This window comes from Suncus etruscus, chromosome 1 (genome assembly GCF_024139225.1).
Source record: "Suncus etruscus isolate mSunEtr1 chromosome 1, mSunEtr1.pri.cur, whole genome shotgun sequence".
Classification (NCBI taxonomy): domain Eukaryota; kingdom Metazoa; phylum Chordata; class Mammalia; order Eulipotyphla; family Soricidae; genus Suncus; species Suncus etruscus.
The window spans coordinates 156,687,000-156,706,536 of NC_064848.1; the positions used below are offsets into that span (position 1 = coordinate 156,687,000).

Here is a 19,537-nt window from a genome sequence, read left to right on the forward strand (position 1 = left end):
TCTTTTGGAAACACAGAATCATAATAAAATTATCTGCATTTTCTAGTGAGAAAACATTTAAATTAGAAAGAAATTAAACTTTGCACGTTCAGGCCAGAGAAATAGTACAAGTGCAGGAAGAAAGAATCTTGCCTTGCATGTTCTCACCACCCTGCTTCAATTCCCATCACTGATCCAGAAGTAAATCCTGAGCACTATCATGTGTGATCCAAAACTGCAAAGACAAAACAAAGAAAACCAATCCAAAACAAATACTTCATACATTATCTTTTTTTGGATGATATGGTAAGGGGAGGAATTGCAGGAAGTATTAAGGGATTTGGGCTACAGTCAGCAGTTCTACAGTTTGATCCCAATCCTGCTCAGATTTCACTCATTGTGGTGCTCAGGGGACCATGTCCAGAATCACACCATGGTCTGCCTCGTGCAAGGCAAACAACCTTACCTATTATACTGTTTCTTTGTCCCATGAACACTATCCTTTTATTTTATTTATTCATTTATTTTTACATGATAGGGACTAAATCCAGGGCTTCACAGATGCGAGGAAGATGCTTTCTCACCAAACTATATCCCCAGTCACTTTATCTTTTTATTCTCAGTTACTTACGTTGTATTTCTTCTTTGGGTAGAGGGCTTAGACTACACATGGTTATGCTCAGGGTTTACTCCTGACTGTGCTCAGAGATTATTCTTGGCAATGTTTATGGAAAAATCATGTGTAGTGCGGAAGATCAAACCAATGTCAGTCAAGTGCAAGACAGTAGGCAGTGCTTTACCCACATTTATTTATCTTACTTAGAAATTTCCCTGACCTGGGCCCGGAGAGATAGCACAGTGGTGTTTGCCTTGCAAGCAGCCGATCCAGGACCAAAGGTGGTTGGTTCGAATCCCGGTGTCCCATATGGTCCCCCATGCCTGCCAGGAGCTATTTCTGAGCAGACAGCCAGGAGTAACCCCTGAGCATCGCCGGGTGTGACCCAAAAAACCAAAAAAAAAAAAAAAAAAAAGAAATTTCCCTGACCTGTGCACTTATCGTAATACTTACTATGGAGTCTAGCTAAGGCAGCATAGTTTTTATGTATATCTATATCTAGAGAGAGAAATAGAGAGAGAACACATACCACATACATGGTCCTACCTCTAGAATTACCAGCATTAGTTTCTGTTTCTTTTATATGTGTATGGTGCTAGGGGATCAAGCTTAGGGTCTCACACATGCAAGGTAAGTATTCTGTTACTCAACCAAATCCCTCCAGATTTTTTCCTTGGTTTGTGTCTGGTGGGTAGATTTGGTGTTTGATGGTGCTTAGGGTTTACTCATGGGTTACCATATATAGTGCCAGAGTTTCAACCAGGTTGGCCACATACAAGGCAAGTACCATAATCTATGTTTTATCTTTCTGCCCCCCTACTCAACATTTTTATATTAAGTCTAAGCTAAAAATTTGTTTTTGGACAGAGGAGATAGCTCAGTAGTGCATGTTTTACTTGTGGGATCCTTCGCATTAATCCCTGGCACAACATGGTTTTCCCAGCCCTGATGGAAGCAATCCCTCCACCCCAGTTCTGAGTTGCATGTGGACTCCAGTTTCTACCAGTGTGACCCCAAAAGTAAAGAAAACAAATTTAATTATCATGGTTATTAATGAGCCTCATGTTCCTTAGATGTAAATAAGTATACTGTACTTTTGGTGTCTAACCCCTGTTTTCCCAAACCACCTTAGTAAGTACTGAATGAGATAATGTGTATGCAAGTACTTAATAAACTTTAAAATGCTGTCTGAGGAATTGAGGAAATAATATAGCAGGTAGGGCACTCCTTGCATGGAGCTGGCCTGTGTTCAGTTTCTGGCATCTCACATTCCTCAAACACTTAGGAGTAATTCCTAAGTGCAGAGTCAGGAGTAACCCCTTAGCATTGCCAAGTGTGACTCCTCCCAATATAATGAAATGCTATTGTGGTATGTGGAGTGTTTATATTATCATTTTCACTGTCTTCTGATTTCACTGTGTTCTGAATGCTGTGTGGAATAAAGTTATGCTTTACTTTTTACCATAGTGAACTTTTTTTCAACTGTGGTAAATTATTTTCTAAACAATACTTTTTTGGGGGGTGAGTGGTTGAGTCACACCCAGCAGCGCTCAGGGGTTACTCCTGGCTCTACGCTCAGAAATTGCTCCTGGCAGGCTTGGGAGACCATATAGGATGCCAGGATTCGAACTACTGTCCTTCTGCATGCAAGGCAAACACCCTACCTCCATGCTATCTCTTAGGCCCTTCTAAACAATACTTTTTTATTTTTTGGTTTTGGGCCATATTCAGCAGTGCTCAAGGATTACTCCTGTCTCTGTACTAAGGAACCACTCCTGGTGGGCTCAAGGGGCCCTATTAGATGCTGGGACTTGAACCGAGGTCGGGTAAGACAAGTGCTATCACTATCACTTCAGTCATAAATATAATACTTCTATTTAAGCTTCTAGTTAAAATGTATGAGCATATGTTTGTTTTTTTTGTTTGTTTGTTTTTGGGTCATACCCGACAGTGCTCAGTCATACTCCTGATGCTCTCAGAAATAGCTCCTAGAGGCTCTGGGGACCATATGGGATGCCGGGGATCGAACTTGGGCCCATCCTGGATTGCTGCATCAAGACAAATGCCCTACTTCTGTGCTACGCTCCAGACCCAGCATATACATTTTTTTAAGCTTGCATTAAAATAAGTGATCAGAGGCCTACAATGGGTAGGGTACTTGATTTGCGTGCAACTGACCCAGGTTTGATCCCCAGGCATCCCAAATGGTCCTCTGAGCATTAGCAGGAGTAATTTCTAAGTGTACAGCAGGAGTAACCTTGAGCATTGCTGTGTGACAAAAAAAAAACAAAAAACATTTTTTGATTTAAAAATAAAACATATGATCATTCTTTTTTTTTTTTTTTTTTTTTTTTTTTGGGCCACACCCAGCGGTGCTCAGGGGTTACTCCTGGCTGTCTGCTCAGAAATAGCTCCTGGCAGGCATGGGGGACCATATGGGACACCGGGATTCGAACCAACCGCCTTTGGCCCTGGATCTGGATGGGCTGCTTGCAAGGCAAACACCGCTGTGCTATCTCTCCGGGCCCACATATGATCATTCTAAGCCTTTTAAAATTTTACTCTTCTAAAGTGAAATTTGGTGTTAAATTGAGGAGATTATTATTATTATTATTATTATTTTTTTTTTTTTTGGTTTTTGGGCCACACCCGTTTGATGCTCAGGGGTTACTTCTGGCTATGTGCTCAGAAATCGCCCCTGGCTTGGGGGGACCATATGGGACGCCGGGGGATCGAACCGCGGTCCTTCCTTGGCTAGCGCTTGCAAGGCAGACACCTTACCTCCAGCGCCACCTACCCGGCCCCGAGGAGATTATTTTTAAGTATGAGAGTTGCTGGACATGAAACCCAAGGTCTCAGGCATGTAAAGTATGCTTTCTGCCATAGAGCTACATCCTTCTTTCACTGACTCTTTTTGGGAGGACACACCCGGCGGTGCTCAGTGGGGTTACTCCTGGCTCTGTTCAGTAATTATTCCCGAAAGGCTCGGGGACCATATGGGATGTCAGGAATCTAACTTGGGTATGCCACATGCAAGGTAAATGCCCACCTGCTGTGCTATTGCTTCATCCTGTGCTATTGCTTCATGCTTCAGCCCCAGTTGACTTGTTTCTTAAAACTTGCTTGCATTACTTATGATTAAATCTGAAATGGGCTGGAGAGAGAGTACGGAGATAGGGCGTTTGCCTTGCATGCAGGACAGTGGTTCGAATCCCGGCATCCCATATGGTTCCCCGAGCCTGCCAGGAGTGATTTCTGAGTGTGGAGACAGGAGTAACCCCTGAGTGCTACTGGGTGTGATCCAAAACAAACAAACAAACAAAGCCCTGAAAATTGATAATCATATTATTAATGGCTGCTTTTACTTTAACTATGTGGAAACGGGTTTGGTGCAATTACCCAAATACCAAAAGTTTATTCTGTGTGCCTAGGTTTTATAGACATATTTGCAGAGTCAAAGGAGGGCCTGGACATACATTCATCAGTGATTCTGCGCTTCCTGCATCGCAATCGGGCCTCAAGCACGGATATCCCCTACCCCATGTTGGAACATTGTGATAACATATGCTTCATGAGGACTTCTATTCTAAAGGAGTCTCTGGACCAACTGATACAAAAAGAGAAAGGTATGTATGTGTCTGGGTTGGGGTTATCCTGAAAATGCTACAGTGTCCTTTCTTCCAAACACAATAATTATTCAGGATGTGTTTTCTAAGATGGAATAATGACCAGCTTATAGTTTAACAATTTCTTTTTTTTTTCTCTCCTTTGCTTTCTCCTCTGTCTCTCATATCCTCTTTCCCTCAATCCCCCTTCCTCTTAACTATTTTAAATACACTGTATAGGGGCCGGGAAGGTGGCACTAGAGGTAAGGTGTCTGCCTTGCAAGCGCTAGAGTAGGATGGACCGCGGTTCTATCCCCTGGCGTCCCATATGGTCCCCCCAAGCCAGGGGCGATTTCTGAGCGCATAGCCAGGAGTAACCCCTGAGCATCAAATGAGTGTGGCCCAAAAACCCCATACACTGTATAATATATACATATACAATCTAATAGGTAACCATATACTGTGAATCAAGCTACTTTTAATACATTCTAAGTATCAATATACATAGAGACAAGTAAGCAATTAGAATTAACAAAAACTAAGTCAGTTATAATATTACAATATATTTTTGTTTCCGAGGATGTTACATGTCTTTTGACTTTTTTTTTTTTCTTTTTGGGCCATAGCAAACACTCTACCTGCTGTATTGCTCCAACCCTTCAACCTCTTTGGAGGTAGGGATGTTAGAGCCACATTTAGTGTTACTCAGAACTTACTCTTGGCTCTGTACTCAGGAATTACTTGTGATGGTGCTTAAGGGACCATATGGGCTGCCAGGGATCAAACTCAGGTTAGCCACATACAAGGCAAGCATCCAATCCGCTGTACTATCTTCCTGAGCCACTCATAGGTTTCTTTCTTTTTGGGGGTGGGTGGGTTTTGGGTCACACCTGGCAATGCTTAGGGGTTACTCCTGGCTCTACACTCAGAAATCGCTCCTGGCAGGCTCAGGGGAATCATATGGGATGCCGGGATTCGAACCACTGTCCTGCATGCAAGGCAAACACCTTACCTCCATACTATCTCTCCAGGTTTCTTGTTTGTTGGTTGGTTGGTTTTGGAGTCACGCCTTACCGCTGTGCTATCTCTCCAGCCTCCAACCCCTCAGATTTTTTAAATGCAAAATCAAATTTCTTCTCTTAGCATGCTTTGAAAATTTATTGGTGGAGCTGGTGAGGTGGCGCTAGAGGTAAGGTGTCTGTCTGCCTTGCAAGCGCTAGCCAAGGAAGGACTGCGGTTCGATCCCCCGGCGTCCCATATGGTCCCCCCAAGCCAGGGGCGATTTCTGAGTACTTAGCCAGGAATAACCCCTGAGCATCAAACGGGTGTGGTCCAAAAAAACAAAAAAAAGAAAAAAAAGAAAAAGAAAATTTATTGGTAATTTAAGTGTATTAATAAACTCATGAAGCAATTCTTATGCAATATCTGCACTTTTTTTGGTTTTCTGAAGGTAGATTTGTTTGTTGTTTTGTGTTTTTTGGCCACCTGGCAGTACTCTGGGCTTACTCCTGGCTGTGAGCTTTGGGATTACACCTGACAGGGCTCAGAGACCATATGAGATGTCGGGATTGAACCTGGGTCTGCTGTGAGCAAGGCACATACCTTATCAGCATTACTATCACTCTAACCCATTAAGGTAGATTTGTAAGGAACTTCCGTTTGTTTTTATTTTTTTTTGTAATTGATAAAATGCCAATTTTATTCCTGTTATTGTTTATTTGTTTTGTTATTTTGAGACCTTATCCATACAAAGCAAGTGCTCTAGTTCTGAGCTACAGCCCCATCCTAGATGTTTTTATTTTTATTTTAGTTTTTAGTTTTTGGGCCACACCCGGCGGCACTCAGGTTACTTCTGGCTCTGTGCTCAGCAGTTGCTCCTGACTCGCTTGGGGACCATATGGGATGCTAGAGATCAAACCCAGGTCTGTCCCTGGTCAGCTGCATGCAAGGCAAATGCCCTACCACTATACTATCACTCCAGCGCCCCCTAGATGTTTTTAAATGACTTTTATTTTTACTTTTGTGAAAGTTATGTCATATCAAAAAAACTGATTTTCTTTACAGAAAGCCCTGTAGATCTTACTAGAATCCCAGAGGTGGACAAATTCAAGTCAGTAGCAAAGTGCTATGCTTATATAGAAACATCCTCCAACCCTGCAGACATTGATAAGATGACAAATGGAGAAACAGTATCATACTGGCAGTCAGATGGCAGTGCTCGCTCACACTGGATTCGGTGAGTGATAACTACTTTTGTTGTTGTTGTTGTTGTTGTTGTATTCTGGTTTTGGACCACATGCAACGGCACTCAGGTTACTCCTGGCAGGCTCAGGTGACTATATGGGATGCCAGGAATTGAACTCAGGTAGGCCACCTGCAAGGCAAACACCCTACTCATTGTGCTATCACTCTGGCCCTCAATACCAGTTTATTTTTATTTTTTTTTTTTTTTGGTTTTTGGGCCACACCCGTTTGACGCTCAGGGGTTACTCCTGGCTATGTGCTCAGAAATCGCCCCTGGCTTGGGGGGACCATATGGGACGCCGGGGGATCGAACCGCGGTCTGTTCCTTGGTAGCGCTTACAAGGCAGACACCTTATCTCTAGCGCCACCTTCCCGGCCCCCAGTTTATTTTTTAAATACTACTTCTTTCTAATTATCCCATCAATGTAATACATTTTGGGGGGGGGACCCCACATCTGATAGCGCTCAGGATTTACTCCTGGCTATGCATTCAGAAATCGCCCCTGGCTTGAAGAACCATATGGGATGCCAGGGGATTGAACAGTAGTCTGTCCTAGGTTAGCCGCCTGCAAGGCAAATGCCTTACTACTTGTGCCACCACTCCGACCCAATGTAATAAAAATTTTAAAGGATTTTATTTTTTTGATTGGGGATTTGGACCAAACCTGGCAATGGGGTTACTACTGGCTCTGCACTTAGGAATTACGGGATGCCAACAATTTAAACCCAGGTTGACTACATGCAAGGCAGACGCCCTACCTGCTGTACTATTGTTTCAGCCCTTTGTGTCAAATGTTTTAAATTTTGGAATATTTTCTGACTGCCTTGATCATAGAACTAGGAGTGACCCCTGTTCATGACTAGGTATAGTCCTAGAACACAAAAATGAATATTATTTAATTTCCATTATTTTGTCTAGTTGTGCACTAGGTTATGATCTCCTAGAGATTGCACACTTGGCTGTGATGACAGGAATCCTGGATCTCAAACAACAATGGCTGGGATTTTACTTTTAGCTTCATGCTTGTAAATTGCTAAGCAAATACTAACCAAAATGCATAATATGCACTGTGCCATCCTCAGCATTTTTCTTATGTGACTATGAAGATACTTTAATACTCAAGTAAAAGGAATCCTGTAAAGTCATGTAATCATGTTATTATATTTATAAATGGATTTTGTTTATTTGTTTTTGTTTGGGGGGCAATCCCAATGTTCTATGGTGGAAAAGCACTCCAGTCTCCATGTTTGGGAGTCATTTCCAGAAATGTTTAGGGGGAAGTGTTTAGGGGACCATGTTAAATCTTAAATCTGGGATTTATGTATGTAATACATGTGCTGCAGTTAATTGAGCTCTATCCTTAGCCACAATTTCTTGGAATTTTATAGAGGAAAGAGCACTTGGCTAGTATTTGTTTTGATTTGAGGTCTTTGTGAATTATTTCTCAGGAACATTGTTATTACAAGGACAAATTCTTTATTTAGTCTGTTTTTTTTGGTGGGGAGGTGGCTCACACCTGGCAGCACTCAGGGGTTACTCCTGGCTCTATACTCAGAAATTGCCCCTGGCAGGCACAGGGGACCATATGGGATGCCGGGATTCGAACCACCGTCCTTATGCATGAAAGGCAAATGCCTTACCTCCATGCTATCTCTCTGGCCCCCTACATAGTCTATTTTTGTTGTTGTTGTTTGCTTGTTTGTTTGGGGGGGTCACACCTGGTTGTACTCAGCTGTTGTTCGCTATGGTGCTTCACAATGTGATTTGGAGTGCCAAGGATCAAACCTTGGCTTCCTGCATGCAGAGTATTCCCACTAAATTTTGTTTTTGTTTTTGTTTTTGTCTTTGTTTTTGGGCCACACCCGGCATTGCTCAGGGGTTACTCCTGGCTGTCTGCTCAGAAATAGCTCCTGGCAGGCACGGGGGACCATATGGGACATCGGGATTTGAACCAACCATCTTAGGTCCTGGATTGGCTGCTTGCAAGGCAAACACCGCTGTGCTATCTCCCCAGGCCCATTCCCATTAAATTTTTGAGCCATCTTGCTGGCAATTAGTTTTACATCTTAAGATCTTGTGCATTGGGGAAGGAATGATAGCACAGTAGGTAGGGTGTTTGCCTGCACACGGCTGACCTTGGTTTGATCTCCAGCATTCCATATGTTCCCTGAGCACCACCAGTTGTGGCTTCCAAAATGAAAACAAGAAAAAGATCTTGTGCATTTAAAAGTGTGCATGGGAAAAAAATTGTGTGCAGGAATTGAAGATGTGAAGATGTGGTTCATTGGGGCCGGAGAGATAGCATGGAGGTAAGGCATTTGCCTTTTATGCAGGAGGTCATCGGTTCGAATCCCGGCGCCCCATATGGTCCCCTGTGCCTGCCAGGAGCAATTTCTGAGCCTGGAGCCAGAAATAACCCCTGAGCACTGCCGGGTGTGACCCAAAAACCACAAAAAAAAAAAAAAAAAAAGATGTGGTTCATTGGCAAGGGACATACTTTATATGAGGTCCTGTGTTTGATCTCTGCTACCACAAAACCATCCATTTTTTATTAATTAATTAAAAAATCAACATGCTGCTGAATTGACCGGTTTAAGTTGAATGGATTGGTCAGAAATCTTGGAATGGAATTGACAGTACAGGTCTAGAAATTCTAGACCTAAAGTCTTAGATTTTTCACTTATTGTCTATGGCCGTACACGCACAATCGCGTCTGATTTCTGAAGATTTTTCACTTATTCCTCTAGTGCAGAAATGGGAATATTTAGGAGCTGGAGTGATAGCACAGCCGTAGAACTTTTTTTTTTGGGGGGGGGCCCACACCTGGCGGTGCTCAGGGGTTACTCCTGGCTGTCTGCTCAGAAATAGCTCCTGGCAGGCACAGGGGACCATATGGGACGCCGGAATTCGAACCAACCACCTTTGGTCCTTTATCGGCTGCTTGCAAGGCAAACGCCGCTGTGCTATCTCTCCGGGCCCAGCCGTAGAACTTTTGTCTTGCATGTGGCTGACCCAAGACTATCCTGGGTTTGATCCCTGGTGTCCCATATGGTCCCCCAAGCCAGGAGCAGTTTCTGAGCACAGAGCCAGGAGTGACCCCCATGGGCCAGAGAGATAACACAGTGGTAGGGCATTTGCCTTGCACAGAGCTGATCCAGGACAGATGGTGATTCAAATCCCAACATCCCATATGGTCCCCTGTGCCTGCCAGTAGCGGTTTCTGACTGTAGAGTCAGGAGTAACTCCTGAGCGCAGCCGGGTGTGACCCAAAAATAAAAAACCAAGAGTAATCCCTGAGCATCATTGGGTATGGCCCAAAAACCAAAAAAAAAAAAAAAAAAAAAAAAAAAAAAAAAAGAAAGGAAGGGCGGGAGGAAGGGAGGGTATTGGTTAGTCAGTCAGTCAGTGGACTCTATAAGGTGCATGAAATCATGTGGTTTAGCCCTGGTACATCAAGTGTTAAATCTATATGCTTCTCATCAGCTGCCCATGGCTCATCTTGCATTTAGGGCCCACAAATGATGTTGTTACAAATATGCAAATGGTCCTTGACAGAAAAAAGATTCCCACCTCATCTTTGAGAATGCGCAAATTTAATTGGTGGAAATATGACTGAAAATTTTTTATTTAATGACTTGGAAGGCCATAAGAACTTTGAATAGTTTGAAATGCTGGTTATCATAAGGAAAATCAGTCTTTGGGTATGTTAAATCTAAGATCTTAGGATGAAATGACCTTATGAATCCTGCCAGTTCTCAACCTACACAAACATTTATAGTTTCTGTTCTTTGTGTTTTCCAGTTTAAAAATGAAGCCAGATGTTGTGCTTAGGCATCTATCCATTGCAGTTGCTTCCGATGATCAGAGCTACATGCCGCAGCAGGTGACAGTAGCTGTGGGGAGGAATGCTGGTGATCTTCTGGAAATCCGCGATGTGCATATTCCCAGCAATGTCACCGGCTATGTGACACTGCTGGAAAATGCTAACATCAGTCAGTTCTGTGAGTCATCCAAGATGCACTTTGCTTACTTAATTTAGGGACTTGGGAGGGGAGGAAGAAAGTAATATTTTGTTAGCTGGAAGATCTTTAAAGTGATGAAGCTCTTACTTTTCCTTTTGAGATTTGATTTGCTTCTCGTGGTGCATATGAATGCAGTCATTATGCCATCTATCCTATGCTTGTAAACACAAGAAAAAGAAAAGCACTAAACTGTGTTTATCAATGTACAATATTTTATTCTTTTTTTTTTTTTTTTTTTTTTGGTTTTTGGGCCACACCCTGTGACGCTCAGGGGTTACTCCTGGCTATGCGCTCAGAAGTTGCTCCTGGCTTCTTGGGGGACGATATGGGACGCCGGGGGATCGAACCGCGGTCCGTCCTAGGCTAGCACAGGCAAGGCAGGCACCTTAGCTCCAGCGCCACCGCCCGGCCCCAATTCTTAATTTTTTCTTTACTGGAAAATAAGAAAAATGTAGATAAATAACAATTACTTTCTGGTTGGAGAGATGTTACAGGAGCTAAAGCTCTTGTCTTGCATACACCTGACTCCAATTTGAAACCTGGTATCACATGTGATCCCTAAGCATTGCCTGTAGATAATTTTGTTCATTGAGCCAGGAGTAGGCTCTGAGCACCACTGGGTGTGACCAAACTAAAAAAAAAAAAAAAAAAAAAAAAAAGAAACCTCACTACCTGGGTTTTGTCATTGTGAATCCTTCAGTGTGGATCCTTCCTGCTTGTGCTTTTGTATTTGTGTGTTTATAAACACAATATATACATATATATATATATATATATGTTTATGCACACCCTTTTTTCCTATAAAATATGATTGTGAGGCCAGAAAGATGTCTTGCTTTCCATGCCGAGCTCAGGTTCAATCCTCATCATCACATAGTCCCCAAGGCAACTTCAGGAGCAAGTACCAAGCTAGGAATAGACACTAATCACTGCTCTGTGTGGCCCAACTTAACTCCCCCTCCAAAAACAAAACACAATAAAAAAAAAAAAAGATCTATGATATTTACTAATATAAATACCTTCTTAAATGATATTCTGTAATATTCTTTGTAATTTTAAAGTTTTTGTCATATGTTTATATACATTTAAGCGTTTTAAGATTGTACCTTAATTTTAATCAGATCTTTACTCTTAGGCATTTAAGTTGTTCCATTTTTATATTATTATAAAAATGCTTTACATATACCATTTTGGAAATAATCACAATTCTGTGATTTTTTTCCAGGCTTATTTCACTCAGGGAGCCGGAATGCTTCATGTTTTGTCTCATTTCTCCTAATGCTTCCTGGGCCAAAGGAAGTGTTCTTTGCTCAAAGGAACTGAGGCCTAGGGAGGTAGAGTCTTTGTGTCTCACCCATAGGCAAAAATGTAACTAACCTTGTGCAGTAGAAGCTTTTCCTTTCTTATACTGTGGTGATCTTTTCTCTAAGTGATGTCCTTGTCAACAACTCCTCCTCCTTTCCAATCCAAATAAGAGATTGTGATGTCTCTTAATAGTTGCCTGTGTCTTCTGTTTGGGCTTTCTTAAAAGCAGATTCTCAAAACTGCTATTGACTGTCTCCTGCTTTGTAACTTAGTCCAATTTTAGAACTCTGTTCAAAATTCTAGGTATTTTCTTTGTTTTATTTATGATTTATTTTAATTTAATTTAATATTATTAATTTTTGGTTTTTAGGTCATACTCGGCAGTGCTCAGGGGCTACTATAGGATCTATGCTCTGAAATCGCCCCTGTCAGGATCGGGGACCATATGGGATGCTGGGGATCAAACCCATGTCTGTCCTAGGTCGGCCACGTGCAAGGCAAATGCTTTAATGCTGTGCTAGCTCTCCGGCCCCAAGATTCTAGATATTTTCTTATCACATATCTAATCAGGATTTAAACAGAGTTCTTTGTGTTTATTTTCAAAACTAAGAAGCTTTGTGGATATAAAGACTCGATTTTATAGTCTTTGTATGATTTCTTTGGTTAATGCTTTTCTGATATAGTTTCATTGCAGACATTATTTCATCAAAGTTTTTTTTATCAATTTCCCCCCAAAATTTGAATCACTAATTTTCTTTTAGTTTGAAGCCTTGCACATGTTAAACTGAAAAAATTAATTCAAAACTGAATTTGCTGTTGCACTTCACAGATGTCCAAATAAACATAAAGCGTTGTCTTAGCGATGGATGTGATACTAGAATTCATGGTCTGAGGGCTGTTGGCTTACAAAGAATTAAGAAGTCTGGGGTCTCAGTCTCAGATGCTTCTGCAATATGGTATTGGTCTCTGCTGACATCTCTCGTGACTGCTTCTATGGAGACAAATCCTGCCTTTGTCCAGACAGTACTGCACAATACTCAGTAAGTCACTCTCTGCTTTTCATTTCTGGAAATGTGTACTTTATTCTTTTTTAATAGAGCAAATCACTGAGAAGCCTATTGACCAGCTCAGCTGAGTTACCCTGTTGTTTCTTATTTGTGCCTTCAGTTTCATATTGCTTCTATCTTTAAGGTTCTCATTTTATAGACTTTGAAGAGGTACCTTTCTTCTTACAAAGTTCCTCCAGCATCTTCCTTCAGTTATTCACTAACACTGCCTGTCTTGGGATCTTAGCTGCTGTTCCAGTTCCTTATGTATTGACAGTAATTGCTCACATTTATGACAGCACTTAATATTGGAAAATTGCTTTCAGATGCTATATTATTTACCAACTTATATTGTGAAATATGCATGTAAAATTTTTTTTTTCACCATGTGGGGAATTGAACCTAAGACTTCATTCATGCAAAACATGAGCCCTGTTCAAAACCACCTCTCCTACTCAGTCTCCCAATTTTATAGATAATGATCATGTGACATTTTCTGAAATATATGAGCTGACAGTGAAGGACCAGTTTCTTTTCACTGCAGAGTGAAGGCTCTTTTCATAAACATTACAGAGTCTGATAGTTTTCTTGGGATTGGTGGGAAATGGCTGGGTGGGATGCCATGCCTAACAGTGATCAAGGCTTATTCCTGGCTCTGCACTCAGAGATCTCTCCTGGTGGGCCTTTGGGTACCATATGGGATGATGGTGATTGAACCTGGGTCAGCCACATGCAAGGCACTAATACTCACTGCATTATTGCTATAGCCCCAATAAATGTATTTTTAAGGGCATCAAAGCCTTTGGAATTTTCTCTTTCAAAAAACTTGGGGGATGGCAGTGAGATAGCATAGAGGTAGGGCGTTTGCCTTGCACACAGTCAACCCAGGACAAACGGTGTGGTTCGAATCCCAGCATCCCATGTACCCCCAGGAGCAATTTCTGACCGGAGAGCCAGGAGTAACCCCTGAGTGCCACCAATTGTGACTCAAAACAACAAAAGATCCAAAAAAACTTAGGGGTCTAGAGATATAGCTCAGAGGTGTAGAGCCCATGTTTTAAAAGCAGGAGCTCCAGATCAGTCTCCAGCACCGTTTAGCCCCTTATACAGAGCTGAGCATTGAGTAGAAAATATCCTCAAGCATCTCTGAGTTTGGCCAGAACCCAAAACAAAACACTTGTTAGGGCAAAAGGAATAGCTTCAATAGCAGTTAAGTGTTAGCATTGAATGTAACTCAATAGACACTACTAGTATAGGCTATCAGAATATTAGATGAAAAGATTATCGGTGTTTCTTTTGTATGTTTCTTTGGGGTTTGTTACTGGTTTTTATTTTGGGCCACACCAGATGATGCTCAGGATTTTCTCTTGACTGTGCTCAGGGGTTACTCTTGGAGGTGCTCAGGGGATCATATGGAGTGTCAGGGAATCAACCACTTCAGTTGTATTCAAGGCAAGCACCCAACTTGCTGTACTATTGTTCTGTCTTCTGCTATTGCTATTAAATTGAACTTTGCGATTTTTTACTTGTTTTTGGGTGACACCTGGTGGCACCCAGGGATTACTCCTGGCTCTTGTGCTCAGGAATCATTCCCAGTGGGTTCAGGAACTTTATGGGATGTTGGTGATTGAATTTGGGTCAGCTGCATCCAAGCAAATGCCCTACCCTTTGGTATCACTCTGGCCCCAAACTTTGCAATCTTTTTTTTTTTTTTTTTTTGGTTTTTTGGGCCACACCCGTTTAACGCTCAGGGGTTACTCCTGGCTATGTGCTCAGAAATCGCCCCTGGCTTGGGGGGACCATATGGGACGCCGGGGGATCGAACCGTGGTCCTTCCTTGGCTAGCGCTTGCAAGGCAGACACCTTACCTCCAGCGCCACCTACCCGGCCCAAACTTTGCAATCTTAATGCTGTTGTTAGTACTTGATCTGAAGAGTAATATGGTCATCCCCTTTCTTCTTACCCGTTTAAAAACATATTTTTGTGGAGAATCCAGGCATTGTTTTCCCTTCTCTGATAGCACAAAACATGTCTCTCATCTTTTCTCATATATTTACTTGTTTAATCAATCCCTCTTCACATAGTAACTATTATGCTGAGTGAAATAAGTCAGAGGGAGAAAGATAGACACAGAGTAGTCTCACTTATTTATGGCATTTAAGAAAAATATAAGACATTATTGTAATAATACCCAGAGACAATAGAGATCAGGCTGAAAGGACCTGCCTACAGTATGAAGCTTACCACAAGGAGTGGTGAGTGCAGTTATAAAAACAATTCTACTAACAACTATCATGACAGTGATAGTGAGTGAAAGAAATAGAAATCCTTTCTCAAATACAGGCAAGGGTTGGAGGAGGGAGATGGGGGCATTGGTGGTGGGAAAGTTGCATTAGTGAAGGAGGGTGTTCTTTTTTATAACAGAAACCCAACTACAAATATGTTTGTAACCATGGTACATAAATAAAGATATTAATTAAAAAAACAACAACAGAAAAATGACCCCCCATCACCACCCTCAATCTCCCTAACCACTCTTTTTTCAATATCTTTACGGGGCTTTGAATAGAAAGCAAGAGACAAGAAAGGAAAAACACTGAAAAAGACATTAAGTTTAAATCCAGAGGGAACGGAGAGATAGCATGGAGGTAAGGTGTTTGCCTTTCATGCAGAAGGTCATCGATTCGAATCCCGGTGTCCCATATGGTCCCCCGTGCCTGCCAAGAGCAGTTTCTGAGCATGGAGCCAGGAGTAACCCCTGAGCACTGCCGGTGTGACCCAAAATCCACACTCAAACACACACACACACACACACACACACACACACACACACACACACACAGAAAAACTTAGGTAGTTTTTTTTTTTTTAACACACACACACAGAGAAAAACTTAGGTAGTTTTTTACACACACACACACACACACACACACACACACACACACAGAAAAACTTAGGTAGTTTTTTTTTTTTTCCTGTATAGTAGTATACCTTTTTCTGTCATTACACAAGATAACTATTGATTCCAGAGAGCTGAGTAACTATTTGCAGAGTGAAATAGAACTCTAAAATAGGACGAGTGGTTATAAAAAAATCTTACTAAAATACTTAGCACCATGATCCCTGGTATTGGCTGGGATTATTTATATTATGGACCAGATTCTCTGTTGGAACACTGCTTTATTTGTTTGTTTTGGGGACACAGCTGACTGTGCTTAGGGTTTGCTCAGGGATCAATCATGGCAGTGCTCAGGCAACCACATGGAATCAAACCTGGATTGGTCTTGTGCAAGGCAAACATACTACCCACTGTACTCTCTCTTTCCCCCAGACACTGTTTTTATGGGATTACTAAAAATATGCTTCTGAACAGTTTATATCTACTACTACACCTGGGTTTGTTCTAATTTTAAATTTTTCACTTCTAGGAAGGCACTCCAGCACATGCCTCCACTTTCCCTCTCACCTGGATCTACAGATTTTTCAGCTTTCCTGTCTCCTAATGTTCTAGAGGAAGTGGACAGTTTCCTCATAAGGATAACTAGGTAAAATCAGGCTGGAGGTAAACTGAGGGTCATGGAGGGCAAATATTCTTGCTAAGTCATTTAAAACAAAATTAATCTTTTTTGGGGGGGCCACACCCAGCATACTTAGGGTAACTCCTGGCTCTGCACTTAGAAATTACTCCTGGCAGGCTCAGAAGACATAAAGGATGCCAGGGATCAAACCTGATCTACCACGTACAAAGCAAACTCACTACCTACTGTGCTATCGCTCTGGCCATACAAAATTAATCTTAATAGTCTATTTTTAAAAGCTAAAATGAAAGTAAAATAATTATTCACTTTCCTTTTATTGTTTGTTCATTTGTGTTTGGGCCACACTTAGCAGTGTTCAGGGGTAACTCCTGGCTCTAACCTCAAGAATTATTCCCAACAGGCTCAGGGAAACCATATACAATATTGAGGATTAAGCCCAGGTTGGCTTCTTGTAAGGCAAATGCCCTACCTGCTGATATTCTTCTCTCTCTCTCTCTCTCTCTCTCTCTCTCTCTCTCTCTCTCTCTCTCTCTCTCTCTCTCTCTCTCTCTCTCTCTCTCGCTCTCGCTCTCTCGCTCTCTCTCTCTCGCTCTCTCGCTCTCTCTCTCCCCCCTTCCTCCTTTCTCGCTCTTTGTCTCGCTTTCTCTCCATTTTACTCTTCTGAACTCTTATTATCTAATATCTGATAACAAGACACAAGATTGAAGGTGTCATAATCTTGATTGACCTAGAATAGATACAGATGTTTCAAAAGTCCAAAATGCACACCCTCATAGTCAACTAATTTCTCCAACCCATGACTTTATTAAACAAACCAACTTTTTCTGTAGATGTGGGTGTAAATGTCTCTTGAGCCTTGATATCATAGTAGAAGATATGGGAGCACTCAGCTTGGTTTGATGATATTAATGGCATTATATTAGAGGAGAAATGAGATCTGAACCATCTAGAATTTTAAGATTTTCAAAGACCCAAAACCAGGGGCAGTCAGGATGGCCTTCACTCTTTCACAATAGTTAATACCTGGATTAAAATGTTCATTATGACCATGGGCACTTCCTAAGCCATTGAGCTATCTTCCTGACCCTTTCTGCCAGTGATAACAGAAATCAGAACCCTCTTGATGACCTCAGTACATCCAGGTGGCAACAGAGTTTAAAGTCAAAACTACTCTTGCCAGGCAAGTTAAGCCATTGCAACATACTATTAACCTCCGACTGTACCTGTTTTTAAAGATATCTTTTTTTTTTTTTTTTAATTTTATGGAACACTTCGTGAATTTGCGTGTCATCCTTGTGCAGAGGCCATGCTAATCTACTCTGTATCGTTCCAATTTTAGTATATGTGCTGCTGAAGCATAAAAGATATCTTTTAAAGAAGTTTGATACATTGTAAATCCAAGAGAGATGTTTGGTGTTTGAAGGAATGAACTCTTTACTTTGCCCAACTCATTACCCAAGGCTTCTTGATAAAAGAGGTTTATTTGGGGCCGGAGAAATAGCATGAAGGTAGGGTGTTTGCCTTGCATGCAGAAGGACAGTAGTTTGAATCCCAGCATTCCATCTGGTCCCCCGTGCCCACCAGGAGCGATTTCTAAGCCAGTAGTAAACCCTGAGTGCTACTGTGTGACCCCCCCAAATAAAAAGAGGTTTATTTGAGTAGTTTTGTTATCTTGTTATGATCATTAGTATTAGATTAATTACAGATTAAATAATCCTTTATAGTGTAAGGCCGCAGAATAAAGGATTTAATTTCCTGATTAACCTAAGTAGAATTAGGTTTTTTCTTAGATTTTGAAATACTTTTGAAAGCGTTTCTGGTAAAAATGCAGAAAATACAAGGTAGGTTGATCTTATTGTTGGCAATTAATTGCTAATGGTTTGAGATATCTAAATTTTCTTATGTAGTTAAATGAAAAGGTTTTTTTGCTTCTTATTTATAGCTGCTGTTCTACCCCAGAGGTAGAGCTGACTCTTCTGGCTTTTGCACTTGCAAGAGGAAGTGTTGCCAAAGTGCTGAATTCTCTATGTACCATCACAGACCATCTGGACACACACTATGATGCTTTGTCCCTGATCTCATCCATGGCATCAGTCAGGCAGAGCCTGCTTCTGAGATACGGTAAATGATATGCCTGAATGAAGCATAAAAACATCAGTACAGGCACCATCTGGCATCTTCTTGACTTTTCAAGTGGTTTATGCACTACGTTGTTGTAATTGCTCCATTCTTGGATGAATATCTTTTTTTGGAATTGCTAGGGAGAAGGATGATATTGATTTATTTATGACAGTACCAGTAAAAGAAGATTCAAATGCTTATTTAGCTATACTCCTTTAGCTTCTAGGCCTTGGTATTTAGCTTTAGGGACCATTTGCCTATATCTAACCCTCTGGTGAAGTACAAGAATGTTCCATTGTATAAGCCAAAAGGATGGGAACTTGGAATACTTTTCATCTACAGTGGGAGAGAATAACCCAGACATGGCACAAAGGATGTTTGTTGTATAAAATATATTCTGGGGGCTGGGAGTATAGCCCATCAGTAGAGCACTTAGCTTGTATATGTGAGGCCCTGGTTTCATCCCTTGCACTCAAAACTCTATGTATTTTAAACATACATGCATATCTGTTAGTGACATCCTTGTGTTTATCTATACTCCTTAGATGGGATTTTTCAATTCTCCTTACTTCATGTAACTATTCTCAAATACCTAGAGTTGTCAACATTTGCCATTCTAGCCTTGTGATATCTTTGCCTTAATATGTACCTAGCCTTAATATAACTAATATTAATAATATAAATGTGATTATTTTATTATTTTTCATTGTTCTAATATTTTAGATTTTAATTTTGGGGGGGGGGTCACACCCAGCAGCTCTCAGGGGTTACTCCTGGCTCTATGCTCAGAAATCGCTCCTGGCAGGCTTGTGGGACCATATGGGATGCCGGGATTCGAACAACCATCCTTCTGCTCTAAGGCGAACGCCTTACCACTGTGCTATCTCTCCGGCCCCAGATTTTAATATTTTGAGCTTCATAGTTTAATATGGTAGAATCATCCAGATTTAGTTTCATGTGTCTATAACATATAATGTCATCACTTATGCCTCTAATGTTGCAGTCCCAAGTATACTATTCCTCTCATTTTTTTCACCACTCTTCCCACTTTTCTCTAGT

General features: G+C 41.4%; 1 protein-coding gene and 1 non-coding gene across 2 annotated transcripts in view; one reads left to right on the forward strand and one right to left on the reverse strand.

Moving 5' to 3' along the window:
- ZZEF1 (zinc finger ZZ-type and EF-hand domain containing 1) overlaps positions 1-19,537 on the forward strand; it is a 146,815-nt gene that overhangs the window by 20,275 nt on the left and 107,003 nt on the right. The window contains 6 exon segments of the mRNA XM_049782650.1: positions 4,027-4,221; positions 6,265-6,436; positions 10,247-10,446; positions 12,602-12,812; positions 16,247-16,363; positions 18,300-18,478. Of these exon segments, the coding sequence (XP_049638607.1) occupies positions 4,027-4,221; positions 6,265-6,436; positions 10,247-10,446; positions 12,602-12,812; positions 16,247-16,363; positions 18,300-18,478 (1,074 nt within the window).
- On the reverse strand, positions 17,614-17,716 carry LOC126027226 (U6 spliceosomal RNA). The gene has a single exon (XR_007502228.1). It is a non-coding gene; the product is annotated as a U6 spliceosomal RNA (small nuclear RNA).